The sequence below is a fragment of the Vanessa atalanta genome, chromosome 10 (assembly GCF_905147765.1).
Source record: "Vanessa atalanta chromosome 10, ilVanAtal1.2, whole genome shotgun sequence".
In the NCBI taxonomy this organism is placed as follows: Eukaryota; Metazoa; Arthropoda; class Insecta; order Lepidoptera; family Nymphalidae; genus Vanessa; species Vanessa atalanta.
The window spans coordinates 1,941,570-1,961,541 of NC_061880.1; the positions used below are offsets into that span (position 1 = coordinate 1,941,570).

Consider the following 19,972-nt stretch of genomic DNA (forward strand, 5'->3'; position numbering starts at 1 on the left):
ATTATCATATTTAGGCTCTTTTACGGTAACTCAAAAGTGAAAACTGAATGGGACTCGACGTCGTTCGTCATTCGTCAGCCACAATCGATGAAGATAACTTCCTTGGCACAGTGGCTCAGGAAAAACGATAATGGCTCTTTGTCGATACTGTTTCGCGTTTTTGTCTTTTTTCGCGTGTGTTTCGGCCATCGTTGGTCCAGCAGCGAATAGTTCTAAAGTTGTTATTGTAACGAAAGCAGACACTTACCTCGATGCCTATTCCAAATCTCGAGTGGATGCCGAAAAAGCGAAAGAGGGTGTAGTGATCGTAACGGCTAAGGATGGAGAGAAAAAAATATCTAACCGTGATGATAGCTACAATTCCGGATATGATTATTCACCTCCGTACTCAAGCAGCGACAGCTTTAGTTCATCTGGATCTCCGAGTTATTCTGGACCTTCTAGCTATTCTGGTTCTTCGAACAGCTATGTACCTCCGTCAAGTTATGGACCGCCGGTAAAATTTGAATCGGATGTTACGTATACTTCACCACCCAATACTTATGGACCACCTGCTTCAAATTATGGACCTCCAGCGCATAGTTACGGGCCTCCCGCTCAGAGTTACGGACCTCCTGCGCACTCTTATGGGCCACCAGCTCCAGTTTACGGGCCTCCAATTCACAAACCTGCACCACTTGCCCCAGTTTATGGGCCCCCTCTTAAACCGTCCTATGGTGTCCCTTACACAGCCCCAGGACTAAGTTTCTTTGACAAATTGTCATTGAAATTGGATATTTTGACGATTGCAAAATTGATGCTGAAATTCCTTATATTTAAAAAAATCGTCACTATGATCGCTGTGGTGTGCATGTTGCTCGTCATCCCCAAGTTAATATCTTTCAAAAAAGATAAAGACGGAACTGAAGAGGACGAACGCAAATTTGGTGGTCGTAATGGTGAGTTAAGTGCATTATTTTCGTCTAGGCTTGTTTCTCGAATTTATGCTATATTATATTTTATGTTTGAATTTGCAAATCAATGTGTCATTTTGTTTTTGCCTCGTTATTATAGTGGTAATTAGCTTATAAGGGTGTAATTAAAAGTTGTTGTGTATTTCTAGCAAGTCATTTGCAGAAAGAGCGCTCAGTTAGAAATACGGCAAAGTTATATAAAATTTTCGAGCTTCAGAAAAAAATATCGTCTGATTTCTAACCGATTGTGTTTAAAAGCTGTTCCATCATATTATAAATATTTGTTAATAAAATATATCTAAGCATCAGACCTGTCTTAAGCACAACAAGCATATGGGTGCCGTGTTCAGGCGATCTCCCTTTTCTCAGAAAAAATATTTTTAAGAGATCTTTTGAGGTGCCTTACTGATAGTCGAAGAATGGAACATCATCGATGAGGCGCCCCAAACATGCGCTGACAGGGTTTCTCCTACCCCATGCACCCTTGATTAAGACGGGCTTGCTACGAATTATATATTATATATCCAATTAATAATAATAGATAATAGATTTGAGACTTTCTGACACGGGAGAAATTCGGTCGAGGCGATATTTCATGTTTATATATTTTTGTCACATCCCTTAAATCACAAAATAATATAATAATATATTGGATTTAATTTAGTCCAATTTGATTTAATTGACTATTGACTAATGAATTTAATTTTTAGTGGTGGAATTAAATTCAGCACAACAGTTGTTAGAGAGAGCTATGAACGTGTATGGACGACAGCGCGCCGATTGTGGCCTCACGTGTCGCGTGCGCAGCGTCATTGACGACATTTACGACTTTCAACCCTATTTCAGGTGAGTTAAAATCTAGTTTTGTTATTCTATTTCAGTGTTATGGTTATGAACATTAAACAAAACATTCGATGTGATAATGTCTGATGCATATGCTTTTGTTTGGCTAATCTTGTATTTAACTTTTTGCAATATGATGTAAAGTTGACTCAGACTTTTATCTATATATTAAAGTAGTTGCTAGAGGTTTCGCTCTATAGCCTAAGTCCTTCGTTGGACTTCAAGCTTGCTTTACACAAAGTTTCATCAAATTAGTTTCGGTGGTTTGGCCGTGAAACAGCAAAAGATAGAATAACAGAGTTGCTTTCACATTTATAATATTAGACTAACTGTTCTCTTCTGCTCATTGTCCTGTTGTAGTTGTTTTTGTTTTCTCCATAGAATTTATTACGGGAGGCTTTTATATATGTAGGACCCGAGTTACCTCTGTGATCAATTTCATATAAAATTTTACAAAACACGGTTTCATTTATTATTATAATAAACAGTTCATCAAACATGCAATCTTATTCGCAATTATTTTATTTTTATGTAAAAACGAAACATGCATGTCAATATTATGATAACTAACAAATAATTTTAGGAAAAATTAAGTAATTATATATATTGTTATAAGATTTATAGCAGCTTCAACATTTTAATTAATGTAATTTATTTGCTAAATTAGAAAACTTAAGTACAATTTCCTGTTATCAATTCCAATAAAGTTAAATATATATACTTATTACAATGAACGTTTTGGAACAAACGTTTTATAGCCGAAAATGCGTCGGTCATAATAAAAAAGATACTGTAAAAATCTCGGCGAAATTTATAAAATTAAATTCCACTTTCTAAATGTAGAAACCGTAATGATGATTAAATTAACCTCTGGGTACTCTGCTGTGTATCACTATACGTATAGCGAAATTCGATCGCTGATATATCAAAATATTTTGGACGCGATGAAAGTAAAAAAAAAATCAAGGTCAATTTTCAGTACAAGAATCATTTTACGCTATGTTTTGAGTGTAGTTAAAGCGTTCGTCTTTTGTGTCAACTTTTATCAATGCATAGCTAAATTTTAATGTAGTTTTAAAAATAAGTGCCTGTAAACGTTGATGGATACACATGTGACAGAATTTTGTTGACATAAGACACTACAGGTGATATAAACACAAATTAAGCATGCGAATTATATAAACACAAATTAAGCATGCGAAAATTCTGTGATGCTTGTCTGTACCTATCCACTAGGTCATCGGGTCCTGAAAGCTTAAGTTGATAATTTTATATTAATTAATTTGCTTTTGTTTTCAGAGTCAACGGCAACGCAGAGTCGTAATCGATCGCAAGGTGAAAAGGCGTAATTCGTGCCATTAAAGCATTTAGATGTAAACGTGAAGTCACTACTATTTATTGAAATATTTATTATATTAGTGTAAATAAGTTAATCTATTAAAAGATATGTAATATATGGTTTTGTTATTTGTTTCTTCATGACAAACGAAAAGAGATGTTATATAGTAGTTACCTACATATATACTGGTTAAAATTTTTACAAAATTTAATAATGTATTTTTTTTTTGTGTTGACGCTACTAACAGTATTTCATGCAATTATTTAACATAGTTAAAATTTAGTTTAATTACAGTGCAGACTATTAAGATACAACAACTTTACTGATTTCGGGAACGCAACGTCTCACCTTTGATGAGATACTTACCATCTATAATTCATACTAGCAAATTTTGATCAATTGGGCTTATTTTCCTTGGGTTTTTATGTCCAACTATCCGTAATTCTTCAATAAGTCACTACTCATAATTAAAAGATTACGTTTTTTTTTGACAACGTCAAGTCTCCGAAAAGTGTTGACAAGACACAGGTTTAAATACTATCTATGTATAAATTACAATATTACTTATTAATGTATTACGTTGAGTAATAGGAATTGTGAAATAAGTTTTAGTATTTGCTATTTCGTCTAGCTTTAAAAAAATGTTCACGAAGGTTAACTTCTAATGGGCATTAAATTTGCATTATGTGTAAATCAGACTAATTAAAAAGTAAGAACCTTTAATTAAAAGACTTAGTTGTTTTAAAATAAATACTATATTATGGTAAAGTAGGATAGTGTGTAGATTTGTCATCTTTTTACTATAAAATTTCAAGCTGCGGTTTTAAGAAGCGCATCAGTAATTACTAACGACAATAGCAAAGCGTATGAAACAAGTAAGTTGTTGTTGTTTTTACTCTATAAATAAGTTTGAAAATTGTCTATGTCTAATTCTCTCTGATTGGTATCTATTTATATTTGAATTTTGACATTACGCTACAAGAGTATCTAAGAGTCTTTGGCGATGGACTCCGTAATAAATTACATTAGTATATTAACAACATTCGTATATAATATAATAATAAAACTCTTAAAAGAAGTTTTAAATCGTAATTTTACGAAAAACAGTCAGTTTGTAATGTAGTATCTGTCAAAAACAACCAGCATGAAAATTGATAGTTAATTTTTTTACGGATTTAAAAAGTAGGAGGTCCATTTTCAGTGAAACAAAAAATATTATGAAAATGAAGAATATGAAATATGTTTTTCATAAAACATAACAGCTCAACTATAACCTAAATCTTCTATCAAATGTCAAAACAATGACTTTAGACAGAGAAAATCAACGTTTCTCGAAAACAACCACCAAAATATATTTATATATACGAGGCCGTTAGAGAATACACAAATAAAATGATTTATACCACGGTTTTCACTTGTTACTTATGTTTCGGTGAAATTAACTTTCTCTATCAAGTTCGGGATCGTCGCCCAAAGGTCCGCACTACAATGCTACACACAGTACCGTAACGTACACCTCGCGCATACTAATAACAACATCAATACTTAAACGATTTTCAATTAGAAAATGAAGCGATAAATACATTCCTAATTTCATGACTCAGCTGTGTATTATGGAACGAGATACTGTTATTATATCCTTCATAATCTTTTTAGGTTTTAAATAGACAATATATTTGTTTTATAGCTTTAGTCGCCAGCTTATCACGCTGCAGTTCTCGAAGTCATTAGTCATAATCATTCTTTTTTTAAATTCATTTATTGTACAAAATCATCCACTAGAGTGTACTAAGCTTGCGTCACAACGCAAGCTTAGTACACTCTAGTACATCACAATGTAGGATCAGCGAGGACACTTACAATCCCGGTTTTATTCTCAAGGATTTTTTTAGCATCTGCCCGGAGTTAGGAAGTTTCCATCGGAAAGTACAGGATTGCCTTGAACTTGAGATCTCTCTAATTGCATCGATTCGCTGCCTTATCCATATGATAGTGATGGTAGGTAGGATAGAGAGGGTATCTGTGTTTGCAAAAAATTTGTGCACTATCTAATTTGCAATGGGCCCGTTGAGAATGGCCGGCGCGACCAATATCGGTTAGGAGGTCATCGTCGTTACAACAAATATTAATGCGCTCGTCATATTGTAATATTGTATTTTATTATATATTATCATATATTATTTATTATGGATTATTTAAATATTATTTTAAATTGAAAAAAAAATGTCAGTGTGGGCCATGTCTTCTAAGAAGACGACAAGCTCGAAGATCTGCTGATGTTCAGTAAAAATATAAAATAACGCCAAAATTTACTAAAATTAAAATGTCAAAAAGGCACGGGCAACTGCGAGACGTGGATGTTGTAAATTAAATTTAAAAAAAATATATATATTATATTTTAATCGATTTAAAGAAACGGAGGAGGTTCTCAATTCGTTGGAATCTATTTTTTTTTAGGTTTTTTATTTTAATAAAATTTTCGATATGAAATCCATCAAAAAGTCTCATAATCGAAAGTGCCATAGTTATAGGTGAGCCAAGACGTGGAGATATTAATAGATATTAATCATTACCAAAGATATAACAGTGAGATTTCAATTATAAAGAAACCTGCATGTGTCTGCTAAAAATTGGTCAAATGGAATAATCCAGTGCGGTGCGTCGTTTAACGACTGACTTTAATTTTCATTTAAAGAATATGTCAGACAAAGAATTTATTAAGGATTAACCCGCCCGCGGCTTCGCTCGCGTTCAAGGGGTTTATCGTCAAATGAAGGAGAACTTCAAATTTCTTCAAGTTTGGTTCAGTAGTTTGGCCGTGAGAGAACAACAGACAGACAGACAGAGCTACTTTCGCATTTATTATGTTGTCTTAGATTTTCGCGATTATTACACATTGAAATAAAACTAGTTTTTTAACGGATTTAATCGCGTATATTAATTACTTTTTACTATTTATTATATTAGTCTATATTTGTATAGATGTATCAAATCATTATTTAAAATTATGTATAACATAATCTCATTGTTTTTGAATAGTTCTATTACGTTTGACAGGACGCAGAAGGGTATTTATAAGAACGGTAGTGATACAGTGTTCTAATATAGTCTATTTTAAAACTAAACTTCTTGGAATACTAGTAGGTAAATTTTTAAGTGTTAGAATTATCCTCATTGCAATTGAGGACCCTCTAAGTATACCTATATATGTACATCCATTGGATAATTTAAGTCAATTTAAGTAATTGAAGCGGGAGCCGGTACTACAGGGCACTAACCATTAAGAACAATGTAACACTGATATTTTAAGATTTCGTTTAAGTTTCGTAAGGTTACTTTTTCTTAAAAAATAAAATAGATATAATTCAAATTAAAATTGTAATTAATTAAGTATGTCGGAAAATTTGTATTAGTATTATAAAATTATTATTACAAAGTATGCTATGGTTTGGTATTGTATGGTTTTCATTTCTATATTGATGGAAAATGCAACTACTGAGTTTCTTACCGGTTCTTCTGGGTAAAAACTACTTTCCGAAACGGTGATAGCTCAACATCCAAATCTACACTACAACATAACGATTCAAAAATGCTTTTATCAGCCTATTTTACTACAGAATATTTAATTTTTAATTTTAATAACTTTCCGCAAATATTTTTAAGCGCTTAAGCGGTAATTTATTTCATAAATAACAATATACTTAGTAGTAGGGGTGTAGACATTTAGAATAGTTACCGTGGAAATAATGCAACAGTTTAATTGTTTCGTAAAGAAAAAACATAACAAAGGAAGGCTAGCCGCTTTCTCATCCGTAATCAGAGTACGAATTAAATGTAAAATTTTGTATTTCGAACGTTTTTGTTTCATTTTTATATACTGGAAGTGACGCATCACTTTTTTTTTAATCCAAATTTGGCACATAACTGAACGATGGAAACTAGGCCATAAATGTGAACATTTACTTTAATTTACTTAATATTAAAAAAAAATTAGAGTTTTTTTCAATTCATCTATCTATACATATAATAAAATCGTAACTACATAGAAGATATTTGAGAAAAAAATTGTACTGTACTGTATTTATTAATGAAATAGAATCACCCAAATTTTTATTTTTTGAATTTTTATCTGTTTGAAAACCTTTTATATAAGTATTAATTTCGTTAACTCGGGTAGTTAAGTAGACTTACTTCATTATTAATTTGTTTCTTAAAATCTGCGATTTTAATAATAAGTTTAGTCGGTGAATTGGCTTTCTAAATTTTTACTTTGTTTGCTAGAAAAATGTGTGAACATTTAGTTTAATCTTCTTCTATATCTATTTATATCTATTATATACATATAATAAAATCGTAGGTGATCGAAAGCTGTACATGAAAGATATTTGACAATAAAAATAAAATTTTTAATAAGACCCGGCACAAAAATAAACACAAAAAATTAACAAATAATATTTTAAGCGGGCGTCGCGTTGGGGGACAGCTAAAGTTTATAACGTTTAAAACCCAACAATTATCTAATTACATGTGACGATAACAATTATTATAATAGGCTTAAAATATTATTGTTATTTTTTTGTGCCCTTATAAATTTTATTTTGTCTTTTTTAAAGTAAATATAAATATTAGGAAGGTATTTATAGTGTTTAGTTAGTTGAGTTAGTAACTTAGGTACTAGGTATCATAGGTATAAATATAGTTGTAATTGAGCCTAATTGATCCCATTTAATTAACCCACCCTTGAAATCTAAACCTTACCCTAACATGTCATATTTGAAGTCATGTCACTACCTTTAATATCGTGCAATATACACTGTGGGAAATACAACGCCACGACAGTCTCAACACAAGATACACAGATATGTCAACCATATAATACTCCCACTTTTGAGGCTTAAAATCAGGCGAACGGAGTCGCGGGCACCAGCTAGTTTTCAATAGGTGTAAAATAAATACGCGCTATAAAGTAATTTAGCTAAAATTATGAATATATACCTTATTATATATATCTATACTAATAATATAAAAAGGTAATGTTTGTTTGTATGTAGGTGGTAATGACCGGAACTAATGTTCTAATTAAATTAATTAATTAATGACCTTACAAAATTTGTAAACTGGTATACAGTTACCTTATTTCATTGTACCCAATAGCACTTAGGGTGTAAATTTTGTAAGTATAATATCATTTTCTTTATTAATAACCCGTGCAAGTTAAATGTACAGTTAAATTACAGGAGTAAAGGACATCTCTTCTTAGTCCCCAAGGTTGGTGCCGTGTTGGCGATATAAGGAATTGTTAAAATTTCTGACAGCACCAATATCTATTGGCGTTGGTGACTATTTATCATCAGTTGGCCTATTTATAAGTTCAGCTAACCTACTCTAAATAAAAAAAGAAAGAATTTTTATTTTTATACTGACACATTTAAAGCCGAGTTCCTGGTTACGCATGCTATAAGTACATTTGACGATGTAGGACAGACGACAATGAACTTGGCGGAAACTATTGTCACGCCCGCACTACCGCACAATGTGCCTCGTACAAACAAAATAGATAATAAACTAATTACTGTCAAGCTTCGGAAGTGGATCACTAAAACCGGAATAGTATGGGAATAGAAAAAAAAAAATAGTTTACGAACTTAACTTTGTATAATATCATAGACTCTTTGGTCTTGTTTAGTTGTTATTTATACAATATTTTTTATTACTAAAGGATCCTTCCACATATCCTAACATAGTCTTTCTGGCGTATTGTAAAATACAAATTATAGATCATAGATACTAGAATTCGATTTAATCAAAGACAATGAGTTTTGAACAAAGAAAATTAGACAAAGAATTTTTTTTTTCTAAATTGATATTCCTAACAAACATAAGGACTGTGAAAATATTGATTTTTATACAGAAATATTTCGGTATTGCACAAGGACGTTTTATAATTGATAGTATACAGTTGTTCAACGAAAACAAAATGATTTCGGAAATAAGTAATTTATGCTCAGTAGTACTCGAGGTCAACATACCCAAGACGTGATGCAGACATGCTTTCGTAGATGTAATGTACGATTACGTTTTGCAATTGCATAAATTCGACTATTGTGCATCGAGAGAGCTGAGATTAAACTATTCATTTAACTAAATCGTTAGAGAGTATTCACATTGAATTGAAAAATATTGTTTACAAAAACAAAATTAAGGGCATGCATTATATTGACAACTCTAAACGATAGTGAAAATTGACTCTGTATTTTGTAAAGATATAAACACAATGAAATTAATATTTATTATTATTCAATTACGATATAATTTTCGATTAATGTGAAATAAATCCGATAAAACTACCACGATAGGACAATAAAATTATATAAACGTGATGATTTTGCGTGTAAACAGATTGACCGGTGCTCTATTTGGTCCATTGTAGTAATAGTAGGTTGGGCTGGGTGTATGTATGAGTCAAGTGCAGGAGCGCTCGCCTGGAACGTTGGATGGCTCACTGTGGAATCTGCACGTGGCCTCGCAACACGTGTGGCCTGACGCACCTTTTACGCAAGGGCTGGGTGTCAAGTGTGTACACGTCCTTACTTGTAGCTCGTTATATGGGCTAGTGAACCTGTCTTACAGTTCTTCGTGATGCGTTTAGTGTTTGGATTTATTGTTGACTGTGGAAATGTAACAACTTTTTCATTAGACGTAAGTATAACACTTTTACAATTAATTTTTTTTCATATACTAAAACATTTGAGTATTTACTAAACTTTTGTTGTTTGTTCTTGAAAAAATATTCTTAAATACAAGCTCATTTTCATTGTACAAGACAAATTGAAAGCTAACGGATTTGAAAGTAGACTCTACAGAGAAGAATCGTCATAAACTCTCGTTGCTTTTTAATTTTGTTAGTTTAACATAAGATTTTTAGGTATAAAACTTCTATATCAAACTCTTGGAGTGACAAGAAGGCCAAATTAGCGGCGCGAACACTTAAGCTAATTTATATTTAGCTGGTCGCGCCTCATATCAGCTTGTTAAAGTTTTTTTTTAATGAAGTACACATTATTTACGAATAAAACTGTACATAGAGCAATGTAAAAGCAAATCGACGTAAATATATACCCGTTATAGTAGTGGCTCTTTTAATTTACACACTTATCCTTTGTATAGGATTTTTTTTATAATTTTTATGTTTTATCACATACAGTAGTATGAATTGTTCCAAGGAGTTCCTTGTTTTATTTACGAAAATCGCTGGAATCATTTTCCTTTAAAACTTTTATTTTAACTATCGTACGATAATCATTACATAAAATTATCATATAATGTAAAGCTTTTAAATATATCTCTTTTATTTATATAGATATAGTCGATTTAATTTATTTTCATAGTGTAATCTATCTTTTTATTCTAAGTTATAGTTAATTTAATAAGTTAAGATGAACGATTATAATAATGATAAAGTAATAATTTTCCTATAATCACGATTATTATTACATATTTAATTCTAAAGATTCCTTGTTGGTATTTAAGCTTATGTACATATAAGTATTGTTACTTCCTTTAAAATAATAACTGCCTCATTAGTATAGTGGCTATAACATACACGACTATCTCCTGGGTTCGAATCCAAGTTAGGGCTGGTAAAAGTTTTTTGAGATTAAGCCAAAAAAAAAAAGAAACCGTCGCAGCTCAGTCCACATGATAAAGCTGTCGCTCTCATCGGTATCTTTCTTGGATCTTAGAGAGTGCCCTTACTCTTGTGATTGCGTACACGTGCGTAAATTTATATATATTTTTTATATTAAACTTACTGGGCTGGTAGCCAGTTCCGGCTTCGCACGGGTACATTAACGTTCTATATAAAATATTAAAGGAAAACTCTTGTTTGTTTCCGGCTAGTACAGAATAAATTACATGTGTTATACATGTAAACCTTCCTCTCGAATCACTGTTTATTGATGAAAGCCGCATCAAAATCCGTTGCGCAGTTTTAAAGATCTAAGCATACAGACGGCGGGAAGCGACTGTGTTTATATATATAGAGAGATTTAATTAACAATGGCAACATAGTGTAACACTTATTATTAATTACTATGATAGGCAGGAATACCTAAAGTTTTAAAACGAAATAAATATCCTGCGCGGATGGGTGGACTAAGATTGTGGAATAAGAATGGAATATTTAATTTCTCGTGAATTTTCTACCATTTTCTACAACACATAGATACCCTATTTTCTAAGTGATTTAAATTGTCTATTAGTGTGAGAAAAAGAATAATGGCTTAAATTTCTATTCCGAAACTCGTAAAGACCTAAATATTCAGTCAGGCGATTCCTATATTATGTAACATTCGGTACAGATCTCTCTGATTATGGTACCACTTGCCATCATGGTATGATACTTTACCTATATGTAATTGTATATATATATTTTAAATTACGTCTGATATAAAAATATAGTTTGATACTTATATATATATATATATATATATATATATATATATATATATATATATATATATATATATATATATATATGTCAATTAAAATTGATTTTAATATGGTATATACACGAAGCTAATTACGATAAAATAAAAAAATCTAAACTTTTGTTTCATTTCTGTCAATCGTTTACAATCTGATCATTTTTCGTGAAAAATATATTTCGCAATATATAAGTTATCTGATCTCATGAAGCGTTTATCAATCTTATCTGTCATGCAAGGCTTGTAGTATGTTTTCTTTAGAGTAGTTTTCAGTTTGAAGTGCGTTTTAGTCGGAGTTAATAAGTGTTTTTCTAGAAACTTAACCTTGAAACGAGTGGTTAGTTTAAGTGCAAGTTTGAACGTGATAATATAGTTTATTATTAATTATATGTATTATTATTAAGTTATTTCATTTAACGGAATTTGTAAATGTATCCGTCCCATGATAGATGACATAACCCTCCGTGTTGGTAACTCCCGCGGTGCGCTTTCTTGTTTTATTCATTTAATTTATATTAACATACTTTCTTTTGTATTCAATTATTATATATATTTTTTTTTTTTTTAAATCTTATATATTAAAATAGTCAAGGTATAAAATATACAAATCGGCACAGATAAAATCTTTACTCATTATAGATCCAAGCGGAATATATTTAGCATGTTTACGATATTTCTTTTGTTTGTTTGTAATTCTGTATTTGATACATGAAGTAAGGTACGTATGTATGTAATGTGCATCGTTGTTTATACATACGGACGTGCATTAAGTGTTTTCGGAAGGACGCTTATTGGTCCTCGTAGAAATCGCGGTTATGCATCCTGTGACAGACCAATAATTGACGGCAAATTGGTTAAATTCAAATTATGTTTAATACTCGCCTTAACTAATAATTATATAAATTGTAATATAAAAAAAAATATATCTTTAAAATACGAACGAAACTTGTATTTGAATATAAATAAAATTAGATTCATGAAAATAATGTTCGTGTTTCTTAATTTTCAGTAACTGACAGACTTACCAGAATTATTACTCACAAGGAGGACGACAGATGCGCTCTAAATTAAGAACAATATAAACCTTAGGTCATAAGCTAAAGAGATAAATCAAAACGCAACTTCAATTTTAAGAATAGAAGATAAAGCAATGCCAGAATTAGGTCCAATAATGCGAGCTCTGGAATTGCAGCGGCTCGTCGAAAACAAAGTGACCGAATGGCGCGAAAGGTCAGCTCGGGTCGCGGGTACGAGCGTGGCGGACTCTTATCAACAGCCACTTCACTTCAAACGTCATACAAACAGACGCAAAAACAGCGCTGAAATAAACAGAATTATCGCAAAGTACTCGAAGCCAAGTAAGAGGACGGATGAGCATCGATTCACTTTACAGAAGTGTCCCGAAGAACCGCCAGTGCGTCCAGTCAGACTGAGAAGGTTACGTAACAATATAAAGGCTTCTAGAAGTGAAGACAATCTCGTCAACATCGGTGTCATGGACACTACTGATCCCACGGCAGAGAATGAGGAACAACCACGTTATAGCTTGTCCAAGTATAACAACAAGAGTTGTGAGGATATATCTGCATTCGTTGACATTAGCCACACTATGAAGAGCAAGAACTTCGATGAAAATAGCATTTTGAATGCAAAACCGATTCCAAACGCGAGGCATACGCTACACGTTATTGGTGAAGATACTTCTGACATATCCGAGTTCAGTGACAGTGGTGTTGACTTTAGATTTAGAAATAAATTCGCTACTTCGACTCCCTTATCGAATAGAAAGACATGTCCCCCTGGTGATTCAGTGTCAGTGATCGATTTAGAAAGGTGCGTGAAAAATGAAGGTGATTTAAAAAAAGGTACTTCGGAACCTGACATTCTTAGGAAGAAGTCAGTTGAATCAGGAAGTACTCTTGACTTTCGGAAGAAGTGGAAGTTAATCAGACCACCGTTTAGGAAAGGAACGTTTGACTGTTTATTACGTTGGCGTGGAAAGAAACCACCATCTAATCAAAGTAGGTAAGTAAGTCGTGATTTAATTATGTCATCTAAATTAATCGCTATCTCTAAGCGTTAAAGTCTAAAATTGTTGATATTTTCCAATCTTAGGCTTACGCTAAGTGTGGTTAGAAAAACACAAACGAAATTGAAAATAAAATGTATTCTACTAATTATATGTGTATAAATTATACATGGAATAATGTTTTTGTTCCTATTCTATGCGTTCACACATCAATTAACCGATTGATTTTGAAACTTTGTACTGTAGAGTTGTCGTTGATAATTGCGTGAAAACTTCTCGTATACCATACATACACAAGAGGTGGAGATTGACGTCATGTCATAACATGTCAGTTTGGTCTATTTCTTCTTAATAAATTGAAAGTTGAATGACACTTCGTGGTAAGGCTTTGTGCCAGCCCATTTGGGTAGGTATCTCCCACTCTGTTTTTCTAAATGATTTATACGATTATAATGACTTTGGCAATGTGTTCTGCATAGGCCAGTGAAAGCGTAAACCACGGACAGCATAGGCCCAAAAAAAAAACATTTACGTTTTTCGTCCTTCGAAAGCATTTTCTGATACTTATGTAAGTTAGCTAGTTGTTTATAAATTTGAAATTTGATCTTTTGTTTATTTGTTAATTGTCGGCCTCAGTTTAGAATCCGATTGGAATAATTTGTTATTATTTTACAAATCGATCATTACTTAGTCAAAGTTCATTAACACGAAATAATTTTAGTAAGACCATTGAAACGAACAGTGGCAAGTATTTCATTATTGCATATTTCTGTATAAATAACTACTTTTTTTTAAAATAAATTATAATATTTATAACACATTAATTAGATTAAACAAGAATGTACAAACTTGTTTTAAATTAGAATATTATACTTTTATATTCAAACTTCATAAGTGCGGTCATTTAAATATTAAATACTACGCTGTACTGATTTTTGCAAAAAATAAGAATGTTCATTTCCTTCTAACTTGTGATAAAATGTTAATAATGATGAAGAAAAACGTGTTCTGCGTGTTTAGATAACCTAGCGGTTTGATCTAAAGTCTAACACTAAGGTCTGAGATACTGCGTAGATGATATAGAATATCTCTATGTTAAATGCTCATTTAAAACCTCTTTGGTGTACTGTTTTTTTTTAAAGTGACCAGGATATTTGTTATCATAGGAGGATATATGTATCATAGGTAGGAACTTTTTTTATTTACAGTATAGGCACTTAGATTAATATTTTCTCTGTGTTATAATTTTTTAATGAATTGGTATTTGATTTTTTGATTCAATAACTTTGGATTGTATCCATCACTGGATTTATTGGTCGAGGATCGGCTATATTAAAAAAAAATACCAGTTTACACTACTCGTAAATTATGAGTATCATGTGACATCTTGGGATCTTGGTAATAAGCAAAATAATCATTATATGTATGCTCTCCGAAAATGAGATAGTACCATCTGGCGGTCAAGTCTGTAACCGCGAGGCCCATTAGTCAAATCAGAATCGAGACCCTATATATATTGGGGAGATCCAAACGATAGTACGATTCAGAAATCTGCCCCTTTGAACAAAATTTCAGGAAACATTGTATCTGTCAAAAAAAAAGTACTAATTAAAAAAACCACATACAAAATAAGGGGTAGTTATTACTTGCGTATTTCTATGGAAAAATGACAATATATTTCTACGCAATTACTTCGATATTGGCTTTTAAAAATGAAGAAAAAAAAACAATTTAAAATATAAAAACATAAATTGAAAAAAAAAATGTTAATTTTATAATAATCTAATGACGTGTACTTCATATATAATTATATGATTTACATTTCCTAATTTTGTAAGTATTGCTGATATTTTATTAAACCTATAATTAGAGTAATTATTACTAGAAGTGATAATTTCCGCGCTTAATTAAATATTTACCAGTCAATAAATTATCATTTCAAACTCATGTTTAAAAACATATTAATAAATATGATATAGATGTTGAAAACCGCTAAAGTTAGCATTTTTTTTATGTCGTTTATTTATTTATATGTCTAAGCAGACTGTCAAAAAAGAAGGAACGCGTTGAAAAAAATTGTGGCTAACTGTCAGAGCCGTCTCAAGCTACGCTGGGGCACCCATGAATTTGGGACCCTTTTTTATGGCAATGGTTGGCGGACGAGCATATGGGCCACCTGATGGTAAGTGGTCACCACCGCCCATAGACAAAGGCGCTGTAAGAAATATTAACCATTCCTTACATCACCTATGCACCCCCAACCTTGGGAACTAAGGTGTTATGTCCCTTGTGCCTGTGATTACACTGGCTCACTCACCCTTCTAGCCGGAACACAATAATACAGAGTACTGTTATTTGGCGGTAAAATATCTGATGAGTGGGTGGTACCTACCCAGACGGGCTTGCACAAGCCCTACCACCAAGTACCCTTTTGGTAGATATTTACTATACAAATAATTTAGTTATGGCTAGACCTTAAGTATAGTTTCAAATAAACAGTGCGGTGCGGTAATTTTCGTAAATTCGTAGGTTGGTTTGGTTGTACAACCTTATGGCTATTTTATAGTATATCTATTATCTATCATGAGGAGCACGTCTTTCTACTTTTAATACCAACTATAGTCAACAGCCTTTTTTGATAAATATGTTAGTTATTTCTTACAAATATATCACTTCCAAAGATATAAATAGCAGTCAACGTGAGCACAAATGTGTGAAGGAAATTGTTAGTTCTTGCTCTTGCTTTGCTGTTCTCTGCCCTATGGTAAAGACGGTAATGCCAACTGTTGGCATTAATAAGTAATATAATAATACACACACATAATAATAGTGTGTGTTAGGCGAGTAACAAGCGTGTCACGCACACCAAGAAAATAAAGTTGGCTTGTTCGTTTTCGTTCTTTTGTAGTGGGTCAATCTATCTAGATTAATTAATATTCTAAGTTCAGAATATGGGTAAGTTTATTCTATGTATGTATATGATTTATGAAAAAGAGTAACAATTGAGTTAATTTTCGGTTCGTCTCGATAGATTCTACATTAAGAACCGGTGGTAACTTTTTTTTTTTTAAATTACTATTTATTTAAACTTGTGTAAATTAAATTATGTCAAAATAGGTACTTCATAAATATACAATTTAACAAATATACAGTTTTAAATACTGATAGTAATAAAAAATAACCATGTTAATTTAAAATCTTATATAAATTGTATTAGTTGTATTTAATGATAGATAGCTGATTATCGGAACCGAGTAACTGTTGAATTACTTGCCGGTTCTTCTCAGTGGAATCTGCATTGTGAACCGGTAGTAGTTTTAATTTTAATGTTAAATTACTGATTCGAAAGTGCTAGAACCTATTCGAATAAAGCCGTTAAGTAAGCCGGATCTACCATATGGCTTTTTGTGCTTCAGCCCAGGGCTCCGTGGATTCAAAGGAGCCCCAGCTAAGTTAAGTCAAAGTCAAAAATATACGATAGTACGAAATAATTCATAAATTTATTAAATTAAACGGATCGTATGGTTTACAGCTTTGCTTAATTCAAGTCTACGTTCAGATATGTCTTAGGTGGGCCCCTAAGTAGTGATAGCCCGGGCCCCCTAAACTTACGGTCCGGTCCTGCCGTTAAGGTAACCTAGCCTTGCTACCAAAATTCTATATTTTCATCCGTTACACAAATACGTTTCGCTAATTTGTTAAATAATGTTTTCAACGAACGTTGATATTTAATAAGCAACAATTAACAAACCGGCAACGTTACGAAATTGTTGCTACATTGAAACATATCGTTTAAGTATTTAAAGCGGAATGAAATATTATGTGTAATTCATTAAACCATTGAAGCATTCGTTTGTACAATTTTAAATAGCTTCGTGAAGTAATGTTTTATTGTATTCATACGCTATTACAAATATGTCATAAAGTTATTGAAAGGGTAAGTTACTATAAGACTCAAGTTTACCTTCAGCCCAGATGTACCCATTATTAGTTTTATTTTCTGTTCATATATTTAACATAGGTATAGCCTTTTCCAAACAAGGTAGGAATAAAGATTAACACAAACCTTAGACTTACGTATTTAATGCGATTTGCTAATAACTCGGCTATATTGTGCACTACTAAGAGTTTATGATTAATATATCTTTATTTATAATACAACACTATTACACCTAACTACTTATATTCACTTTAATTTTACTTCCAAAATTCCGATAACAGTTTCGTCGACGTTCAAATATTTTTGCAAATCCATAGTGAATATCATTCATATAAAGGAAGCTCTCGACCAATGATATCGCGTCTATTTTCTGTCAAATGTTGTTTATTTGCCTTTTCTCCTGTTATGGTTGGAATAGTGTATAGATAAACTGGCACATGGTCCATCTAATTGCAATGCATAGGGGATGGTGGTGACCGTCTGTATATACATACATTGTAAGACATTTTAATCATCCCTTACATCGTTAGTGCGCAGACGTCATTTACGTCTGTTACACTGGCTCAGTCGCCTGTCAAATCAGAATACAAGAATATAAGTAAGAATCTAGGTAAATGATAATTATTGTTGTGTGTTATGTGGTATTCGCCAGCTGGGCCCAAGTCTGCACGGGTCGCCAACCCGTGCTTACATGAAAAATAATCCAGATTATACTTATAGGGAAATGAATCGGAAAATATTGAAAAATATTTGCCCCTGTGCTGAGGCCATATTTAAAACTTCTCGCTAATTTTGAGAATAACGCTTTCAAAATATTTCTGTGCACAATTATTTTAGAGCCATCCGGACCTTTTCGGCTCAGTCCGATCCCGTCCATAGATATGGCTGTCGATCTAAATTTTTTGAAATGAAATGAATGAACAATACATAAAAAAAATGTAGCAATCAGAATTTTAACCTACTTACTTAATATCTATTCATTAGGTATTATAATTTTTATAAATGTATTTCGACACCTTAAACAATTATTTATAATGATAATATTATGAAAGTACACGTGTTAATTTCGTATAAAATAAATTTTCAAACAAACAATAGGAATTCGTAATTAATAAAAAAAATGCTTGTTATAAATGAGTTTTTATTATTATTATTTTCAATTAATTACATGTGTAATTATATATTACACATGTAATTAATATATAATTAATTATTATATTTTATTTTTGGACTAATGTATTTGTCTTTAATGGATCACAAATGAAAAGATACGCCAAATTGCTTTGTTGCTACCTACATAGCGACCCATCTGGTACTGTGATACTTCATAATTTGCATCGGTTTTAGCGAAGACGGCCATATTTTTATCGCTAACATTACGTATGTCCTTTAGACTTCACAGAGTTACAATGTTCTACATTAATGTGAGTTTCAAAAGCTTTGGACAATATTGGCGAGTATGGCACAATCCAACGATTGTCTACGTCAACATTTTGTCCTTTTACCCTCACAACTACCAATCGACCATTGTTCGCAACTGATCGCCGACCATACAATGAGTATCCATCATTTTCCGTGATGGTTTCAGCATTCAGGTCTCTTGGGAATTACTTGGAACACTTGCCATCGACTATACAGTTGAAAACTCTGCAAGGTATAGACCTATAGTTTAGATACAGATAGATACATGGGTATCATGTGTTTGGTAACTACTGCATGCAATTTTGGGTCAACATAGCATTTATAATTAATGTATTTTTCTGATCGAAGCTGTCTTTGGTTCAAACGGATGTATGTCAATCGTTCAGTCTCAATTTTGACATGCATTTCAACTGCAAACTGATGGAAAAGCACCTCAGAATATGATAATAATAAGATTCACCTTCACGGATCATGAGTCTTTATGAATAGAAATTCATAGCAATAACTTTTTGTGGGCACCTGTTTGGCATCAGCGCCTGTTACTTGTGTAACCATTTTTATATTAAAATGGCATCCATCTTCCCCTGCCAGACGATCAAAGGAGATTGTAACACATCATAAGTCCTGTGTGTTTCAGATTCATGTTTTAAATCATTATTCCGACGATGAAGCACAATATCTCTAGATTGTAAATTTTCTCCTACAATGACAACATCCACTTCGTCAATGGTGAGCGAATTAAACCTCCTTGTGTGTCATCGGCCTCATCGGCATCGGCTCATCGGCAGGTGTTTTATCAGCTCGAACAACAATATTATGGCTTTCGGATGGCATTCGATCCAATGCTATTTTGAACATGTTTACTAAATGTTGTTCCGATGAAGAAAATATTGTAATTCATAGACAATGTTTCTCTTCACTGTTGGATTGTGAGCACAACGCTTACCAACTTCCGCATCT

General features: G+C 32.2%; 2 protein-coding genes across 4 annotated transcripts in view; both read left to right on the forward strand.

Moving 5' to 3' along the window:
• The first annotated feature begins 130 nt into the window (after positions 1–130).
• LOC125067049 lies at positions 131–3,150 on the forward strand. The gene is made up of 3 exons (XM_047675427.1): positions 131–938; positions 1,664–1,799; positions 3,096–3,150. The coding sequence occupies exons 1-3, from the start codon at positions 131–133 to the stop codon at positions 3,118–3,120; spliced, it is 969 nt and encodes a 322-aa protein (XP_047531383.1). The 3' UTR covers positions 3,121–3,150.
• Positions 3,151–12,669: 9,519 nt separating this feature from the next.
• The window catches only part of LOC125066756 (protein unc-13 homolog 4B), a 48,818-nt gene continuing 41,515 nt past the window's right edge, over positions 12,670–19,972 (forward strand). Inside the window, exon 1 of one of the 3 annotated variants that reach the window (XM_047675009.1) lies at positions 12,670–13,646. In XM_047675009.1, coding sequence (XP_047530965.1) covers positions 12,772–13,646 — 875 coding nt within the window. In that variant the 5' untranslated portion in view covers positions 12,670–12,771. The remainder of the gene's footprint in view (positions 13,647–19,972) is intronic. The other 2 variants (XM_047675010.1, XM_047675011.1) reach the window with 2 other exon arrangements.